Source organism: Artibeus jamaicensis, unplaced genomic scaffold (genome assembly GCF_021234435.1).
Source record: "Artibeus jamaicensis isolate MK-2021 breed Jamaican fruit bat unplaced genomic scaffold, CSHL_Jam_final contig_464, whole genome shotgun sequence".
Taxonomy (NCBI): domain Eukaryota; kingdom Metazoa; phylum Chordata; class Mammalia; order Chiroptera; family Phyllostomidae; genus Artibeus; species Artibeus jamaicensis.
Window position 1 is genome coordinate 19790506 of NW_026521842.1, and position 20203 is coordinate 19810708.

At 58.5% G+C, this 20203-nt stretch overlaps 1 protein-coding gene across 1 annotated transcript in view; it reads left to right on the forward strand.

Annotated features, from left to right (window-relative positions):
- The first annotated feature begins 18598 nt into the window (after window positions 1-18598).
- Window positions 18599-20203, forward strand: part of LOC128627671 (uncharacterized) — a 99777-nt gene continuing 98172 nt past the window's right edge. Inside the window, exon 1 of the mRNA XM_053666787.1 lies at window positions 18599-18672. Within this exon, the coding sequence (XP_053522762.1) occupies window positions 18599-18672 (74 nt within the window). The remainder of the gene's footprint in view (window positions 18673-20203) is intronic.

A 20203-nucleotide genomic window follows, 5' to 3' on the forward strand; every position in this document is an offset into this window, starting at 1 on the left:
GGTGCCCCAGAGGTGGAGGCTGCTGGGAGGCGGTGGGTGGGGGGCGTCCTGGGTGTGTTTTGGCCACTCGGAGAGGTCCAGAGGTCAGACAGGGGTCCTCCGTGCCTTCCTGGTCTGAGCCTCTCTCAGGCCCAGGCATCGCATCAGCATGGACCTCACGTGCTAATGCAATAACAGCTGTTAATTCTATGTCCCTGCGATCGCTCTGCTGCTGCCGATTATGGAACAGAAGCAGGGTAATTCGGGGCCAGAACTACCCCATTCCCCTGCCCCCCATGTGGTATTTGATTCACAACTCTTCCCCACCACCCATCCCCAATTATTTTTAAATTGCAAAATTCAGTCCTATCTGAAATTTGTTCGTCCTTCTCACCTCAGCCTGGCCGGCTGTGATCTCCTGCCACAGCCCGGCTCTGGGAGAGACAGAGGAGCCCACTGTGGTCGGCGGGGAAGTGGGGAGTGGATTTCTAGTCAGTGTGGTGGGGAAACTGACAGAGCAGGCAGGGACCCCCGTCCAGGCAGCTCCCTCCTTCGTTGCTGGCTGGAGCCTATTCCCCTGTGCAGCCCCCTCCTGATGACCTGCTGCGGGGTGGGTGGGGTGGGGGGCACCCAAGGCTCTACGCTGCACCCTCACCGCAGTCTATTTAGACAGAACCGAGCAGGATGGAGCTCTTCACCCCTGACCCCTGAGCCTGGGTAACTCATGGCTGGGTAACTGGCCCACTCACCTCTACCTCGTCCTGAGGCACTTAGCTACTGGAGACACCAGCACCACTCACCTTCCCGGGCCCTGGCCAGGACCGAGTTCAGGGGTCCTCAATCCTGGCTGCACATGCAGAATCATCGGGGAGACTAAAACAAGGACCAACGCCTGGGCCCGCCCCCAAGTCCCACTTGGGCTGGGCAGTGGGGTCTGGACGTCAGCATGTGGCTGTAAAAGCTGCAGCTGGGAAGGAAAACTACTGTACACAAAGCTTCTATGACACAGTCTGGCACATAGTGGGCCTGCAACCAATGAGAGTTCTCGATTCATTATTGTTTATTATTGTGTTAAGCGTAGTACATGGCGTTGCATTTCAAGCCACTCATTTGAAACTTTATTAATTTAAAAAGTCCTTCTTAAAATGAAGAAATATAAATATGCCGAGTGCAAAGGGTGAGTTCATGAAGAAAAGTTTACCGGTCTCGTCATGGCCTCCCCCAGCCCCACATCCAGGAAAGGGGTGAAGGGGACGGAGGGAAGAGCCTTCTGGCAGGACAGCTCTGAGGCAGGCTGGTGGGGCCCCTGGGAGGAGATTCCCCGGACTGCAAAAGGGGCAGTGTTTTTGGTGAACCCCTCAAAGGCTCTTGGGGAAGGGAGAGGTAGCTGGATCTGAGAGAGATGGGTTTTGGGGGGGCACTTGAAAAAGCTAAGGATATCGAGTCCCGGGGCTCCCTGACCTGCCTCCTTGGGTCTGGAAGAATCTTGAACACAGGCAGTGACCCCCAGTTCATAAGAATTGCCCCGAGGGCTGCAGATGTCACTGCCTTCCGTCCAGTACTCCAGGCCAGTCCCACCCCCACCCCCACCCCAGGACATGGAGATGGAATTTCCCATCAGCTCCTGGGGCCAGGTTCCGGACCTCGCCCCCAGAGCAGGACTTCTCAGTGAAGCACTGCGGGCTGGAGTTAAGGACCTCCATGTGTCCTGGAAGTGGGCCCAGGGGCAGAGAGAAGGCCAGTCCCTCCGAGAGGTCAGGGCTAGAGAGAGTGTGCTTCCCAAGCCTGTGTGGGCAGTTAGGAACTTGCTGTGAATTAGAATCTCAGCCCCCTCCCCACTCCCCACCCCGGTTGGCTACAGTAGGTCCTGGGCCCTGGGGATCTGCACTGTATACAAGCTGACCGAGGGTGGAGAGAAGCCAGGCTGCACTGTTCCCCCTGGGGGGCACTTGCCACACCGGCTTCCTGCTCTCTGAGCCTCCCATCCCCTGGGCGGGGGGAGCAGTTCTTCCTGCAGAGAACGAGGCTCCGTGGAGGGTGTGCCCGCTGCCACACTGGCTTGACATAGACTCTGAGTCGGGTTCGTCCTCCTAATGCTCAGATACGCTGCACTGCTGTGCTGCGCTGCTGTGCTGCGCTGCTGTGCCTTTCTGTTCACAGCCGATTTTTCTCTCTGATGAGCAGTGTCAAAGATGCCATGTAAATGGATGGAGAGACAAAGCGAAAATTTACAGCAATTAAGGAGCGAAGATTTTAAACCTGGTGTAGGCCAGGGGGCTGTGGCTCAGGCAGCCCATCGCACTGCCCTGGGGTTGGGGGGCCCCTCCCTCTGCCTGGTGGGTGTAGTCTCAGGGGCTGGGGTGCTTGCGGGCTGACGGGACGCAGGGCCGATGAAGCTCACACCCTCCTACCCCAACCAGACTGGCCCTCTCCACCACTGTCAGCTTCTGTAGCCGCTGGCCCCGCTCTTGTGTGTGACACCCACACCTTCCTAATCACCTGTGCAACATCCTCCAAGCCCAGACCCGTTGCCCTGGGGCTGGATCTCATGTGGCTTGTCATTTGGGACCCCTGCAGTCACTCTCTTCCAGTGCCCTCGCTTTCCTGGATATTCATTGAGCCTATAGATGAATCATCTTGCCCTTGTCTTGAATAGACCCATCTTCTCTGCACCTTTGCTCCTGCCCTCTCCTGAGCACCTTCTCCCTCAACTCTGCAGGTGAACAGCGCACCTGCCTGCCCGGGTCCAGCTGAGATGCTCCTTCCCGAAGCAATCCTCCTCAGGGGGCCGCCCATGGAGGGGGCCCTTCTCCGCACGTGCGGCTGCCCCACGTGTCCGGAGTCCTGAGCGCCTTTCACAGCCTGCCTCTCTGAGCTTCGCCTGGTCCCACATCTGCCTTTCCCTCTCACCATCCACCTCCACATGTCTCGCATGGTGACTGGCACACAGTAGGCACTCAACTGCTCTCAGCTGCAGACGCCATGGTGGGGAACACACAGCCGTTCAGACCTTGGGAGAACCCTGGCACTTGCCTGTGGGGCAGAAGCCTCGTGACTTTGGTAATAAACCGTGAGTGCGGCTTCACTGCCCAGCGGTGCCTGCCCCCGGGCCACTGTCTCTAGGAACCTAGGAAGCGGGCTCTCACTGAGTCCCCCCACCCCGGGGCCCAGCCAGCCGCGGACGTGGCTGACAAAGCAGGGTGTGTTCCCGGAAAGCAGGCCCACGAACTAGAGTGAACGTCGTCGGCCGTGGGGAGACTGGCCCACACCGGGGCAAGGGGACGCCTCGGAAGGCGGGCCGCTCCGGGGGAACTCCGTGAGCGCTGGAGTGAGACACCCTCGTGTCCTTGTCTCGGGTCTGCTCCTCCGGCTCTGTGACCTCGGACTGGTTCCCTGCCCTCGCTGCTGCCTGGAAAACAATGGTAACGATGCCTTTACGTGTGCAGAGCACCTTCACCGTCTGTCAAGCACCTTCAGGGCACCTTACAGCAGCCTGATAAATAATGGCTAGTACGATGACCGTTTTCGTCCTGAGCAGCCCCGATTCCCATTCCTTTTTGGAGTCACCGTTGTTGCCTCCAGCGGCCGGTGCCTGCGCCAGGGCTGCCCCGCGCTGTGAGCCAGCCGGAAGGAGCCACTTTATAATTAGGTTGGCAGAGGCGGGACGCAGCAGACCTTCTGCTGGGGACCCCACACTGATCAGTGTCATTTGTGGAGAGGGGGCCCTGCCACAGGCGTGACGGGCCAGGCCAGGCCTGTGGGCCTCTGGCCTCATGGCCTGGTGTCCAGAGGGACGAGCCCTGTGGACATCAGCCGGGGGTGGGGGCGCTCAGGGTCTGCAGGGGCCCCGGGGCCACGGAGGGTGCCCCTGCACACTTGGCAGGTGGGGCCAGGCTCCTTCACACCCGTGGGCCCAGGGAGCAGGGGGAGAAATCTTTCCCATGCTCATCCTGATGCGCGGCCTGTGTGCGTGCCTCAGTTTCCCCACGCCGCAGTCCGTCTGTCATTTGAGTCTGAGCATCCGCCATCCGCCGCTCTTCATCCTGAGAGCTTGCGCAGTGAGGGTTGGCAGCGTCCGTCCGTCTTCTCTGTGCAGCCTCCAGTGGCCCAGAAATCACGGCTCCTTCACTTGTGACAGTGTCAACCCCGAGTTGTGCCTTGGACTGTGGTGCATAGAGTTTCCAGCCTCGCCGCCTCCCCCTGGGGCAGTCAGTGGCTGGTGTCACACCTGCCTGGCCCCCTGCCCATCCTCCCCCCTGCGTCCCTCTGCCCCTTGCCCTCCGATCATCGTTGCCTGCGTCTCACTCCCCTTGCTTCGCTGCTGACCCGGGGCAAGCTACTCTCACTGAATTCACAGGTGCTTTTCCGAGTCTCAGGGTGCCGAGGCAACCTCATCACACTTAGTTATCTCAGTGAACAGTAAGGGCTCTTGCATCCCTATTTTGTTGGCGAGGACATGCAGTCCTGGAGATTCACCTGGGTTACGAAGCTGGTAAGGCTCGGGGCCAGGATTTGAACCTGGATGGTCTGACTACCCAATTTTTTTTTAATTCAGGGGCAATTAAAATACATACAGCTGCATAGCTCTTAGGTGTTCGGCTCCGTGAGCGCTGACAAATGTGTTCACCCAGAGCGAGGCGTAGCACGCTCCCCTCGTCCTCCTGCCTCTTCTCTGCCGGCCTCCCCCGCCGGCCGGAGGCTCCCCGGTTTGACGGATCTCAACTCGCTCTCTTCCTGGGTCCAGTAGGAATGGATGGGAGGACACAGTAGACGGTGCTCTGCGCACGTTGGATATACTTTTACCTGCGTTTGGCTCAGTGTTTCTGAGACGAATCCATATTTTCGCACGTACGAATAGCACATTGCTGAGCGGTATCTGGTTGTATCGACACACTGAGACTTGTGTGTCCTTTCACTCACCGGTGGACATTGGGGTTATTTGTGGTTTTGCACGGTTTTGAATAAAGCTGCTGTGTATGTTCATGTACATCTTCATGTCTCTCGGGTAGATACTGGGGTGGAATTGCCGGGTTACAGGTGTGTGTTTAACTTTGCTGTTTCCAGAATTTTCTAAAGCGGCCCTGCCTTTCTCACTCACTTGCAATGGGAGGGAGTTCCGGCTGCTGCCTGTGCTTGCCAGTGTTTGGCGGTGTCGATTTTTTAAAATCGCAGTTTCCCTAGTGGACGAGTGAGTAGTGGTGTCTGGTTTGGGTTTCCATTTGCATTTCTGTGATGGCTGAGCTCAGTTTCATAGGGGCCTCTGGCACCAAGCTCCTTACAGTGCCCCCAACCCGTGGAAACGACCCAGAAGCCAGAGCAAAGAGCTGCAACTCTCCTGAAGGGCCCTGTGCTATGCCGCTGGCTGCTTCGAGGGTGCTAGAGATTGGCCGTGCGTTGCCATTAAGTCCGTTTGGCTGACGAGTAAACTGAGGGCTGGAGAAAGGCCGGATGACTGGTCCATAGTTACTGACACAGCAGGATGGAGACGGAGTCGTCGGTTCACGGTCGACTCTCAGTCATTCCTCCATCATCACTGACTTCATCTTGCTCGGACCTGCAGTGTGGTCTCTTCACTCTCGCACTCAACACAAATTCCTTCGGTCTTCCCACTCCCAGGGCCGGCCGCAGGCGCCCGGAACACTGTCCGTGCATCTCGCTGCTGTCCAGGGAAATGGATGCACTGCGGTCATCAGAGCGGAGAGTGGTGAGTGGCGTGTGCGGCAGAGGGACGTGCCAGCTGCCAAGGACGGGGACCCCAAAGGGAGCACCACGTTCTGTGCCTGGGGCCGGGGAGAAGGGAGCTCCCAGGGACATCATCTCTAAGGAGCAGCAGCCATGCCTGGGTTTGCAGGCTGAGTAGCCCCGTGGGGAGGAAGGGCACCGGGGAGAGGGGAGACGGCGTGCCTGGAGACCCGACAAGTGCAGGGTGTCCAGGGAAGGGCGTGGGGATGGGCGTGACCAGTGGGCACGGGGGCGGTGGCGTAGGGAGGTGAGCTGGGACTGGTCAGTGGGTGAGATCGTACAGCACTTGGCCCGTCAGGTGAGAAACCTGGGTTTTACCCTGGAAGGGATGGGGAGACTCTGGAGGATTCGAGGATCAGGTGGGCGCAGGGTTAAGGGGCAGTTGTTAGGAGGCTGGATGGGAGGGTCCACTTTGACACGAGGGACACTCTCCCTGAGGTCGGTCAAGGAGGGAGGTGCTAAGGCCTGACCTGGGGCAGAGGGCCGGGGTGGAGAGAACCTCCCGCCCCTCGTCCAGGGATGCTGCCGAGAGATCACTGGCCGTGATGTGAGCAGAACACAATCATGGTCAAAATAACGCAGAACAGCCACCATTTGAAAGGACAGGCTGGTGAGCTTGATGATGGCAACACGTGGGACCCAGCTGTCTGGGGACAGAAGTGGCCGTGTGCTGGCTACAGAGGTGGCTTTGGGGCGAGCCGGTGGAGAGTCTGGGTGCCTCTGCATGAGATGGGGAGGGTAGAGAGCCTGGAGGTGAGGGGAGTGTGGACGGGCCCGTTGGCATCTGGGAGCAGCGTGTGGCCAGACAGACGCGGGCTCGCCCCCGCCACCGTGGCCCTGCTCTCCCAGCAAACCCCCTCGTCTGTCCAGGCCACCGTCTCCGCTTCTCTGCACCCGGGATAATGACAGCCTCTGGCGTGGAAGTGCGTGCGGAGTGCGTGCCAACAGCATGTACGGGAAGCACTTGACGTGCGGCTACACTCCCTGAGGGCTGGATTCCCGGACGTCCACCCGAGTCCCACTAAAGCTTCGAGGTGCTGCGTCCCCGGCCCTGCCCCTGGAAGCAGCTGGCTGTCTGGTGCCCGGCTAGTTCCAGACACAGTGCCCTGGCTGGCACCTCCTCCCTCAGTCCACCACAGCGGCCAGGGCTAGGAGGGCCTCTTTGGGGGACGGCCTCCCTGTGGCTAGTCTGGTTAAATAAACATCACCCTCTGGCAGGTTTTCCAGCCTGGGCCCAGTAGGCATTTAAGGAGCTAAGTTCCAAGACAGTTCCCCCCCAAGGAGGTGTTTGATGGGTCGTTCATGCTGCGCTATGGGGTGGTGCCCCCCACCCCCGCCAAGCCTGCCGAAGTCCCCAGGACTCTGTCCCTGGGCGACACAGTTTCCTAGACTGGGAGGCTGGGCAGGCCCGGCCCGGCCCAGAGGATGATGGTGAAGGGCTGTGCGGGGTCCCCTGTGGGGCGGTGGGGCCTCAGGCCCGTGACTAGTGCCCAGATTGCTGGAGAAACACGGCTATTACTGAAAACCAGAACGCCTGCTCTGTTACCCCCAGGGCAGCGGGAGGCAGAAAACTGTGAGGTGACTGAAGAAGTGACTGCCATCGCTCGACAATGATTCATTGTTTAGATGTGGGACGCGGGGAATGCGGCTTGTGGGGCGCTTTTAAAGCCCACATGATGTCAGCAATGGTGTATTAATTTCCAGCTCAACGATAATACTTAAATCTTGGGTTATGCCCATCCTTTGGAGGAAGGGAGCTTTCACAAACATGCAGACAGTGAGCTACTGAAATTTCCAGGGGCCTCCAGGTCACTGTTGCTGTCCTGCCTTCCAGCATGGTCCCGTGTGGGGCGCTCAGGCTGGAGCCAGGCCCAGGTGGTCCTGCCTGGCTGCACTTGATCTTCCTCTCCTCTGGCTAGAAGCCTGGGTTCCTTCTTAGAGCCACGTTCCCGCCGGGCGCCGCTGCTCCAGATGGCCACTAGGGGGAGCCCAGGTTCTCGGCAAAGTCCCTGCATCAGTGGCTTTTCCATCGGTGATTCCATAAGCAGAGCTGGCATAGGGAGAGTGCGGCCTCCGACCGGCCTGGCAGAGGTGCACAGTATTTGAAAGCGCCGAATCCTAGCCACTAGACCACCGACCACCAGGGAGTCCTTAGAGGTGGACAGTATTTGAGAGGGAGACCCAGGCTCTGAGCTAGGACCGTGTCCTGCCTCACCAGCCTGCCTTGGTCTCAAATACAAGAAGTTCCGTTTTGGGTGGTATGCACCAACTTCAGATGGCCCCTTCCAGGACGCCTTCCAGAGGCTGCTGCCTCGTGACTGCCCCGGGTGCCTGGGCGTTGTCGCCCCAGCAAGAAGGAGGCCACGGACTGTGTTCTGTTGCTTCCATCTCCTCTTCCTGCTCTTCCTACTCCTAACGCTCTCCCACCCCCACTTGGGGAAGCCCCTCTGGTTTGCAGGGAGCTGGGCTGGGTGCTGGGGACACGGCGCTGTGGGAGCTGGAGGGTGGGGGTGGGGAGAGACATAGAAGTACAGAAGCGACTCCTGCATTCCAGGACTTTCCACTCGGTTGGGAGGTGAGGGCATTTGATTCCGGTCCTCAAATGTTAGTGCTGAGGGCCCGTTGGAGAAACAGGGTTAGTGACTGAGTTGTTACTTAACCTTCCGGGTCTGCACTTCCTCACCAGTGGAGAGGCGCGGCCAGACACCCTGAAGTTACCCAGGGGTCTATCTGGAGGGTCACATGTGACCGTGGGAGAGGCTTTCTTAACTGCTAAGCGAATGGCACTTCCTGGTGAACCTCCCCAAGCGCCCCCGCCCCCAGGTTAGACAAGGATTCCCTTGCCTGTCTTCGCACACCTCCCCCCGGCCCAGTTAGAGCTCTCTGGGGTGCACTGCTGTTAATTGTCTGTCGCTGAACTGAGCGCGGCATCGGAGCGGGGATGGTGGATGTCACTGATCCGCTCCACCCCCTCACAGCCCGGTGCTTTGCAAGGAATGTTCTAGAGGTCGGGGGTGGTGCAAATGACCCCCCCTTTCCAATTGGAGGCCCTGGGCTGACGATGGTACCATCCGGTGGGCGGGGCTCAGTGGGGGTAGCTGTCCACTGGCTGTGGGCTCGGCCGCTGAGTGATGCCTGTGGGGAGAACCTGACCACCGAGAAGGTGGCCACAGGGGCCTGGGCTGCGGACACACAGACCAGAGGCTCGCAGAGCAAGGTGGGCCTGGGGATGGGTGGGTTCCAGGACAAGATGGGACAGCATTTCCTGTCACAGAGTGGGACAGATGTCACTGACGGTGGATAGGTCGTAGGGGGATGTCATCAGGGGCCCAGACAAGGGGCCCCTAGGATCCTCATCAGTCCCATCTGGGTGAAGGAGACAGTCTGGGTTTTGCTAATCACGCTTTTGAATAAAGAGCCAGCAGGACCGAGGCAGGTGTTTCAGTGGCTACATTACCCAGTGGCAACTTACACTCAGCGTTTCCTTTCCTGGTTACTTTTGATAAGCGATCCTGTTTCTACACGTACCATAGTGATGCACTGTTTCCTTTGAACATGGATTTAAGTTAAAAATAAAGGGCAATACTAAAGAGAATACTAAGCAATAATAGTACAGGTGATGTGCGAACACCTCCTGATGCTTGTGTGTAGGAGTGACTGTAGTGTGAGTGAACCAGGCACAGGTTTGCAGTCACAGCTAGAGAACCTGGCCCGGACTCTTCCAGGGTGTGCGTGACCTTGGACCTCCCGACCTCAGCCTCCTTGTCTGTAAAACAGGGCTTGTGACATCAGGAGGGTCGCTATGAAGAGCAAAGTGGGTAACACACGAAAAGGGCTTAGCACAGGGCAGGGCACACAATGTCTAGAAGACACTTGATGGTTACGCATTGTTGGATGTCGAGTTGGCAGCAGGGTGGGTAAGGGCTGGAGAGTTCAGGCCAAAGCCGGCGGACGGGGAACATGCCCCTTGGGGATGGAGGGCAGAAGGAAGTGGGTACCCCAGGAGTCGTCACTGAGGGGCCAGGGAACCCAGATGACACAACCCGTAAGCCAAGGGAGAAGAGTACCCTCCCCCACACCCCAGGCTCCAGCGGGAGGCCAGGGGCTCTGCACTGTGTTTCTCCTTCCGGTCGGAGAGTTACCTTCCCGCCCCCCGCCCACTGCTCCAATTTCCCTTCCTCTAGGATTTAATTCAGAGTTACAAGTGTTCATCCCTGCCCTGCCACTCCGAGTTTCCCTTCTTTCAGGATTTAATTCAGAATTACAAGTGTTCATAATCAGATCCTGCCAATGTTAACCTTGGAGCTTCCTAGCCTGAAAGACCCCATTTTCTGCTGAAGTTCAATATTAACACACCGGCAAGCACAGGCTCAGTCTCCTTGGGGAGCCAGAGTTTCTGCTAATGGGAATTACAATCATTCTCCACCTCCCAGGCAGGAGGGGCGCACCTGAAACATCGTAATGAGTTCTCCAGCCCCTCCTGCCCACCTTCCCTGCCCAGGTACTGACTGAGGGCCACTGAGATTTCAGTCTTTGCCCCCCACTCCACCCCCAGGAGTGACTCCTTCCCTGGCAGAGGCCTCATTTCCATTTTTTAAACACAAGCAAAAGGCAGAAATTCCAGGACCCGTGTCAGCTGGGTCAATCAACAAATTCTTCTCTTGTTCTCCTGCTCCCAGTATCTATTCAACATTCGGGCCAGACATGTTGCTTTGAGCCGTCTGCCCGTGTGAATTAATCTCATTGGTCCCGTTGCCTGTTTTTTTTTGTGTTCTGGCAGGAGGGCCAGCTCTCCCCTTCCTTTGGGGGCGGCCACCCGTGTGTCCCCGGAGCCTGGGCTGACTGCTGCCCACCCTCCGTGTCCACCATCCTAGCCTGCCGGCCGCTGAGTGTGCGGCTGCCCTTCCTGGGGCACTGGCTTTGCTCTCCAGCAGCTTCCTTCTTTACAGAGTCCTCCTGGGGCTTCCAGCTCTTCCCTGCTCAGAGATCCCACAAAACCCGCAAAACCCGGTGGCCTGGACCGCGCGGGTTCCTCTGTGGTCCCAGTCTGCGAGTGGCTCATTTCCTCACTGGGGAGCAGACTCCGGGGCCAGGCCCTGGTCTTAGAACTGATTTGCTGAGCCCTTGTCACACACCCAGCTCAGTGCTTCCCAGCCAAGGTGGAGGGTAGGCGCTCGGGCTCCAGAGCCCCACGCTCCGAAATGCTTTCCCATCCCCCGCCCTTCCCCAGGGACAGCTCAGGCCCCGACCCGAGGGAGGGTTGCTGATGGACAGAACGTGGGAATGTGTCTGGGGGGAGGCATTCGCAAGTTTAGCCTCCTCTGGGCTGGAGCTGCGGCTGCTGCCCAGGGCAGGGGGTTGGTGTCTCTGCAAAGCCCCCTTTTATGCCCTGAGCACTCACTTCTGTCTCTGGAGTGCTCCCTCCTACGCTTTAACTCCAAGCACTTATCTTTGCTTTATTCCCCAAAGGATTCGAGGCGGCCTACACAGAACATTCAATAAAGTCACAAAGTAAAACACAAATAAGAACGACAAAGGGGAGAGGCTGTCACGACACGACACATTTCTTGCACCTGTTGGTCCTTCGTGGGCCCAACTGCCCTCCCCTTCCCCACCCCTGTGTGGCAGCTCACGTCCGTCCCTCCATCTGAGTGGACGTGCGCTGTGCTTTCAAGGTTTCCCAGGCTTGGGGACTGTCAGCCCCCTCATCTTCATTGTCCCGTTCTTTTTTATTAAATATTTTATTTATTTATTTTTTTAGAGAGAGGGGAAGGGGAGGAGAAAGAGAGGGAGAGAAACATCAGTGTGTGGTTGCCTCTCACATGCCCCCCACTGGGGACCTGGCCTGCAACCCAGGCACGTGCCCTGACTGGGAATCAAACTGGTGACCCTTTGATTCACAGGCCCACGCTCAATCCACTGAGCCACACCAGGCAGGGCCATCGTCCTATTATTGATCAGCCCCCCGTGCTGGAGAGGTGGTCCTACTCTGTGGTCGTAACCCGGTGGCTTTCCAGGCAGGATGACAATGTTTAAAAAAAGGGGGCGATGTCTCAGTTCTTGCAGAGAACCCGCTCCAGCCCGGCACTGGAAGCTCCCCTCGGGGACGGCCCCAGCGCCCGGCTGCCTGTTGCTGGGCGCAGGTCCGCACGGGGGCCACAGGCAGTACTGTCGCCCCGGCTCCAATTCACATTCCTCACCACCCCCCCGGGAAACATCGTCTGGGGTGGGGTTTGAGAGCCCCAGCCCCCGAGGGACCAGGGGAAGGGTTTTCTTTTTCAATTTTTTTCTCATTGCTTTTTCTTCTCATTCAAGGACATGCTTGTTGATTTAGAGAGAGGGGAAGGGAGGGGGAGAGAGGGGGAGAGAAACGTCAATGTGAGAGAGACATCGATAGGTTGTCTCTCGTATGCACTCCAGTCAGGACCTAACCCACCACCCAGGCATGTGCCCTGACCGGGAATTGAACCTGTGACCTTTCTGGATGTGGGACAGTGCTCCAGCCGACTCTGAGCCACACCCAAGGAGCACTCTTCCCTCACCCGAACCAGTGTCACTCAAAGATCCCCTGCCCCACTGGGGAGGCGTGTGACCAGTACATGTGAGTACACAGGGGAGGTTCCGGCTGTGACACGGGAGACCGTGTTGATGACTTTGCCACCTGCTGCTCTGCAGAGCACTTTGGGCACTGGCTCGGGCAGTGGTGAGGGAGGGGTCTCAGGAAGGGCCAGGACTGCAGGAAGGGTTCCGCTTGCTGCAGACCAGCCCCGTGGCTTTCGCTGGCCCCTGGCCCCTCCGTGCAGCCAGACGAGGACTTGCAACACCCGCCAGGCAGAGGTATTTGAGGGGCACTAGCGATGACGTTTGCCAGAGGCCTGGCTCTGGTGGGAGCCCAGCGCTGCCACTGCCTTTCCTGTCTCCACTTGCTTGGACGGGCGGCCTGGACGGGGCTGTCCCCACGGACGAGGTCCCCGCCCTTCGGGAGCGCGACTCTTGCACACGGGCGGACACGTGCAGGTAGACGGGTAACTCACGGACGTGTGGACAGGCGACGCAGCGGGGAGCCCTGGGCCTGGGCAGGCTTCCAGAGGAAGCGCCCGACCGGCCTGGGGTGGGTGGTGGTGGTAGTTAAGGATGGGCAGGGGTCAGCCAGGTGAAGCGGGCAGGGGAGGGCGTCCCAGGAAGAGCAAAGACCGGTGGAGTGGAGGGCCCCGGTACTGTGGGGGATTCGGGGATCTGGGTGTGTTTGGCGCAGGGCACTTTCTGAATCGGGAGGCTGTGAGGGAGGGGGGCCACACTGGCACGAAAGGGCCCGGCCACCCAGGGCCAGCTCCCTCACACTCCCCTCCGCCTCACTGGCTGTCTGCAATCTTGGGTCACAGTTCTGAAACCAGAGGGGTTTTCGGTGGGGGTCTGCGGTGGCCTCCAGTCCGCAGATGGAGCCCTGTCATGCCCCTGCTCACGACCCGTCCTGGCTCCGCTCTGTCCTCCCGTGAAGCCCAGTATTTTCCTGGTCTTCCTGGCCCTGGGGCCTGACCGCGGCTCCTCCACGCCCAGCCTCGCCCCTCTCCACGGCTTTTTCACACCTGTCTTCCCTCTCACCTCGCTCCCTCTCTTCTCCACTCCCTTCACCAGGGACCTCCTGTACATCCTTTGGGGTTCACCCCAGGCTTTGCCTCCTCCAGGAAGCCCTCCCTGACTCGCCCTGAGACCCGTGGCCCCTGTGCTCTGGGATCTCAGGACATTTCACACTCGACTGTCCTGTTCGCTCTGTACCCTGGCCCAGTGCCTGGCACTTAGTAGGTACACATTAATCATCTTCATGTGAATTAATGATTGAGTGAATTAGTGTGGTCATTTGATGGACTCCCGGCAATCTGCTCATCTTCCTGACCCCCGCCTGGGACTGGCTGGCTTCCGTCGCCACTTTCGAGATCCCGGAACTGCGACTGTGTGGCTCAGACCCACCGCGTGTCTTCATCCGGGCGCTTCCGTCCCACTGTCGGGAGCACAAAGGCGCCTGCTTCTCTGTGTTGGGGAGCCCACCCACTCTGTTCTGGCTCGGAGGCCTTCTGATTCCCCGTTTGGAAGGCTTTTCATCTTCCTGGGCAGAGCCGTGTCAGAAATGGGTTTCAAAGCTTCTTAGAAGTGACATGCTGTGACTCGGATGTGTCTGTTAGCAGCTCGGTGGGGGGGACAGGCCGGCTCCCGGAGGTCCCCTGGGGCCTGAGGACAGGAGAGGCTGCCCCTGCGGGGTCCTGGCAGGTGTGGGGGGCTGTGGGGCTGGTCCACCCCCATGGAAGCCACAGGGAGACACCCTCCCTCCAGGCTCCACCCACTGCCTGCCTTGGGCAGCACCTTCTCGCTCCTGCCGTGGTCACTGGTGCTTCCATAGAGACTCCTGCATCTCCGGGGCCTCCGAACACACCCCCAGATCCTGGGGGTGTCTTCCCACTGCAGCCTTCAGTGGAAATGGCCCTTGGCCATGGGGAACTCCCTCACCCAAAGAGCAGCCTATTCTCATGACTGCCCGGTGGAGGAGGGGTGCAGTTATGAAGGCCTGGTCCCCCCGACTTCAATTCCGAGGGACCATCCTGGCCCCACTGCTGCCCTGGTTTCATCCGAGGCCTCACAGGCCACCACGTCACCCCCTGCGTGGTGGCCAGATTCTCCCTCTGCTCAACACTGCCTTTCTCACTCCCTTTCAGGTGTTCTCTCCGGGGACCACCGAGAGTAAGTGTCCTTCAGGAGACTTTGCATCCTGGAGTCTGTTTCTAGGGACCAGGCCACCAGCTAGTGGGGGGCAACCAGGAGGGTGACGAGGTGGCCCAGAAGGAACATCTCTGACGTGGACGCTGGAGCATCTCAACTGGAACCCATTCCCCCTCCTTTCCCTGGTTGCGGTCCCTGCATCAGGCCTCGGTGGGTCTGCACCACAGCCCGGGACACAGGCTGAGCCTTTCTTTCAGACCACCATGTGGGCTTGGGGTCTCCTTCTCTCCGCTCTGGGGGTTTGTCACAAGCAACTAACTGCTTGTTAGGAGCTGGGGCAGCATCTGGTAGCTTCTGGTAGTGGCTGGAGTGGGAGCTCGGCTTGGCCACCAGGCCTAAAGGGAGTTTCCTCCTTCCCACAGGTAAATCCAGGGTGTCTGCATCTGCCAGAAGGGCCCCCAGGGCCTCGTGAGCAAGACCAGTCTACCTGCCCCTTCCTGTTCACATGCTGCCGTAGACTGAGTGTTTGCACACCCCAAAGCTCGCAGGCTGAGACCTGATCCCCAAAATGATGGTACGACAGTGTTCTGGTGTTCCGAGGTGGGGCCTTTGGGAAGTGACTAGGTCAGGAAGGTGGAGCCCTTGTGAACGGGGTGAATGCTCTTGGGAAGGAGACCCCTGGGAGCTCCCTCAGCCCCCCCCCCCCCCCCCGCCATGTGAGGCCGCAGGAGACAGTTGTCTGAATCGGGAAGTGAGTCCTCAGACTCCGAGTCTGCTGGCACTTTGACCTTGGACGTCCCAGCCTCTGGAGCATGAGAAGCAAATTTCTGTGCCTTATAAGCCACCAAGGACACTTCTGTAACAGTGCCTGAATAGACTAAGACACTTTGGACGCAGGAAGCACAGAAGGAGACGCACGCGGTGGCCCTGCTGCCCCATGTCTGAGCACCCAGCTGACCAGTCCCCCTCTCGGGGGGGGGTGACAGTGGGGACATGGGGTGAGAGGAGGGGCAGGAACATGGGGGGAGGGCAGCCCTTCTCACCGAGGACCCCTGAGGTCCGGGGAGACAGCATGGGCACTTCCTGCGCAGGGCGGTTCTTCCTGTGTTGATCAGCATCCCGAGGTCCTCAGCTCCTGATCGGGCTGCCTCCTCCCCCCTCCCTCAGAGGAGGGTTTCGAGCCACCACTGGCTGTGTGGGTCCATTTCTGGAGCCAGTCACTGGGGACTCCTGGCCGGGCCCGTGTCCCTGCCGAGCCCTGAGGGAGGGGCAGTCCGAGGGAGGGGCTCGACGACAGCATGGTCTCTCCATGTTTGTTCGCGGAGCCGCTGTGTGTGGTGTTCTCTCGGAGACCTCTGAACTGCATCGAGTGTCCGACCTGAGGGTCAGCAGAGAGCAGGTTGCTCCCAGGTGAGCATCCTTGCCATGGCAGAGCGGGAAGGGGCCAGCTCCGGGGTCAGGTGGCCCTGGTTCCAGCCCTACTCTGCCACTTGCAAGCTGTGTGACTTTGGGTGAATCACTTAACCTCTCTGGGCCTTAGTTTCCTCGCACAGTAAACATGGAGTAAACATGGTGTAGAAGTTGCTATGAAACTGGTGTAAAGCAGGCTCTCAGGAAGGACTAGGACCTAGCATGGTGCCTGGGACACAGTAGATCCTCAACAGTGGGTTTCCTGTCCCCAGCTAAGGGCATGCTGGCCCACACCGCTCAGAGCCTGCCGTTTACGGAGCACCCACCGACTCCCCATGGCAGCCGCATCCCTGAGCCTGACGGCTTTCCTGGGGCCACGGAAAGCCACTCCGGTACTCTGCCCCAGCCTCCAGGGGGCCTTGACCAGTGACCGAGGTATCAGTACCCAGGTCCCTCTCTATAGGTGGAGCTCATGTCCTATAACCAGCCTGCCCCTGTCTGGGGCTTTGAGGCCCAGGAGACCAGCCGGACGGAGCACCTCCCTTTGGGAATGTCTCAGAATTTCCAAAAGGCACCTGCGTTAGTGCCCTCTTGCTGCTGTATAACAAGTTGTGATAGACACAGTGGCTTGAAACGACACAAACTTATCATCCTGCGGTTCTTACGGTCAGAAATCTAAAGCCAGCCTCGGCCAGGCAAGTCTTCCCGCATCCATCACTCTGACCCTAACTCCTCCCCCGCCTCCGTGTTGTTTAGGACACTCAGGAGTGCACTGGTCCCTCCCTCCCAGACAAGCCCAGAAGATTTCCCATCTCAAGGTCAGCCGGTAGCAATCTAGTAGTTCCCTCTGCAGTCTTCACGACACCTGCGATCTCAGCTCTCCTTCTCGATGCAGCATGCTGTGCGTGAGGGCGCGGCCACCGCACCGCCGGGGGCCCCTGCTCCGCTGATGGGCCCTTCCCTTCCTGGGGTGGCCGGTCAGCGGCAGCTCTCGGCCGGCCGGCCGTCTTCCTGTTCTCTGCGTTACTTTCCCGCTTCTCTGCTGGTGGTCCCTGCCCCTCTCAAGTAAACAACGTGGGCTTGAAACCTAATTTCTTATTCTGGGGGAAACCAAATTAATACACGCAGCAAAGCTATCCAATTAAAGACACCACACAGGTAAAGCAAACCTGGGCCGCAAAGACTCAAGACTGAAAGCACTGGGCTGTGACTGGGCCTGGCTCCCATGGGCGCCGCCGGGCGTGGGCCCCTCTCCATCTCGCCAAAGGAAGCACCCCACCCCTTTCTCCGCTGAAGGAGGCTCCCCCACCCCTTTCTCCACTGAAGGAGGCTCCCCCACCCCCTTTCTAGCCCGGGGACTCCCAGTTCCTTCTCGGGTAACAGGTTTCCCTGTGCTAATGAATGATTCATTCTCCTCACTTAGCAAATTTCAATTTTAAGTAATTGCTTGAATCAAAGTTATTTATTGGACTCATAATACACTGCAGATTGGAAGCTGGTTTTGATTAGTTTCCATCACTATTAAAATTGAAAGTGCGTTTTCCACTTGCTGGTGATTCTCCTCCATGATGGCGTGGTCTCCAGCCAATGCACTTGTAGCCATCACCGATGAGGGGCACATTGCAAAGCTTTCCCTCCCCCTTCTTCCCGTTCTGTCTTCAAAAGAGTTTTTCACGGTCACAGCCCCGCCTGGGGCTGGGCCCCCAGTGAGGGTGCAGTAGCTAGTTGAATGCTTTCCTCCTGCAGAACAGGTCCCCAGTTCCCTCTGCTGGGCGGGCTGGGCAGCCTGGGGCGGAAGCCTCTCTGGGCTGTCTCAGGAGGTCAAGCTCAGGTCCCATAGCCAGCCCGGTCCCTGTCTGGGGCTGCAGGGCCCTGGAGACTGGCCTGACGGAGCACTGCCTTCTGGGGATGAGCCTGGACATCGACACTGGGCGGCAGGAGCGCGTGGGGCTGTCGGAGGAGCGGCGTCGTGTCTGGGGTGCTCCGGTAGAGTCCGCTGCTATGGCTCTCACTCCAAAACCGCTCTGAGTCAATCAGCCGAGGGGGGATTACTATTTTCAAGCCCGCAGGATATTGGAGCATTTTGGAAGGAACGAGCCCTCGTACTTGCGCCAAGGAGGCAGAACAGCTTGTGCTGTAGATGTCGGCCTCTGAGATATTCTTTTCCTGGTTAAGAAAGACCCACAGTACACGCCGGGTGCAGCCCCAGCCCCATTACTTTGCAAGTGTTAGTGGGACCGAATGAGGAGCAGAGGCCCTGGAATGCCAAGGGCACCCGTGAGGAAGGGACATGGACATAACTCTGGGGAAGTCCCGGTGGGCACCCAGGGTTGCAGTGCAGTGGCGTGGAGCTGGGGTGACTGCATCCCCCGATCCTGCCAGCTCTGCACAGAGAGCAACTGTTCCCACCCTCTGGGACATGGCAGAGGCCTTTATAATTTGCAGATTTTTGTTTTCAAAACACACCACAGAGTCGTCCTGCAGAATAGAATTCTGTTTAACACGAGGCTGGGGAAATGGCTCTTGTTTATTAAAACACACGCACACACAACAAAACCTGCTTGACTTCGTTATTACCGGAGTCCTCCTGGAGGCGAGGATGACGCAAGGAAATTTTATTTATTCCAGGAGACAATATATTTTTTATCTGTTTCTTGGCTTCAGGAGCAGGCGCCCCAAAGAATGACTGAGTCCCAGGAGATGAGAGTGTGGGCTCAGAGGGAGCGGGAGGAAACTCGGCCCCCACTCCACCCGGATGAAGAGACCATTTCGTCCCCAAGGGCCACGCACAGGCTGCCCCCGTGGCTGGCAGAACTGTTTTCTAAACAGGTGAGTGACAGATCCCATGCAGTCCCCCGGCAAACCCTCTCTGGTAGGTCCTGACGTCCTGCTGGTGGAAAATGCTGGACTTTCTCCTGGGTGAGTGTGTCTGCTCATCTGCGGCCATCCATTCTTCCTCTGCCCTTTCGGCTCCATCTGCTGTTGTAGCACCTTCGGACCTCACCTGGGGGTTCTGAGAATCCCCCGCCATCCCACCCGAGCCCCACGCTGCCCTGTGGCGGCATCCTTCATCTTCTTCCTGCACTCGTCCATTTTGCTGGTGTCCACGGGTTATAAGGTCTTTGGAAATCACACGGAACACGGTGTCCGTGCTCAGAACTCTGTCCGGCTGCTCACCTTGCCACCCGTCCGCAGGGGCCCCAGTTCCCCAAGTCCTACGCACGCCCAGGCTGTGCCCTGTGACAGGCAGGCATCAGCAGACCGGGCCTCTCCTGGTGTGAGAATCTGTCACCTGGCGGTCGGTCCCCTGGGCGCCCTGTACTCGAGGCCGCCCGGGCCTGGCGGGGGCCGGGCCTTCACCCCTCCCCAGTCTGTTCTCAGCATTTCCAGTGTTCCGTCCAGCAGCCCCTCTGCTGAACTGAGACACAAGCCTGGTTACTGTTTCAGAAAAATTACGTTTGAGAGTTTATTGCATGATTGCCTCTTCCGCTTCCCCGTGTACCCTTTTCCCGTATTTTGACAGTGGATGGCTCCATGCATTACAGAATTACCCATGACAGCAAAAGCATGGGAAGATAAACTAAATTTCACTGATTTCTCCCACTAGGGCAAGGTGTTTAGTCTAACCAAGATCCCCAGGGAAACTTGATTAATGTCGGAGCAGGTTTTGCCACACATGGGTTGATTTTGGGGTGTCCCAGTCAAAACAGTCCCCCTCTGAGTTCACTGGGTGTTTTAGCAGCTGCTTCGATCCTCACCACAAGGGCGGAATGTCCCCACTTTACAGATGAGGACATTGAGGCCCAGGGAGGTGAAACTACTGGCCCCAGCGAACTCACATTTGTGCTTAGGCCTGTACTAACAGCACTGGTTTTTCTAGCCTTCTGAGTTACGTAGCCGGTGCCTGGACTCTGCCTGCTCTGGTCAGTATTGTTGTGAGACAAATGACAGCCACATCCGGGAAGTCAGTCGTGCTCACGGTTTCTGCGGGTCACAGTTCAGGCAGCACAGTGGGGCCTGCTTGCCAGCCGGGAAGACTCCAGACTGGTGGGGAGACTTGAGGGTGGGGGTCTAGAATGCCCTGGAGACTCGCCCCTTCCTTCTCTCCTTCCTTCCCTCCTTCCCTCAGGCGGTCATTCATTCGTATCTGCTCTCTGGGCCGGGATGGCCGGGGGGCTAAGCTTGCTGACTGGACTGCGTACACGTGGCCTCTCCACTTAGTTGGCTTCCCCGCCCGCCAGGCAGCCCCAGGGCGGTCAGACCTTTCCCATGGCCGCTCGGAGCTCCAAACAGGGCGTTTCAGAGAATAAGGCAAATACCGCGTGACCTTGAACAACTGAGCCTTGGAAGCCACACAATG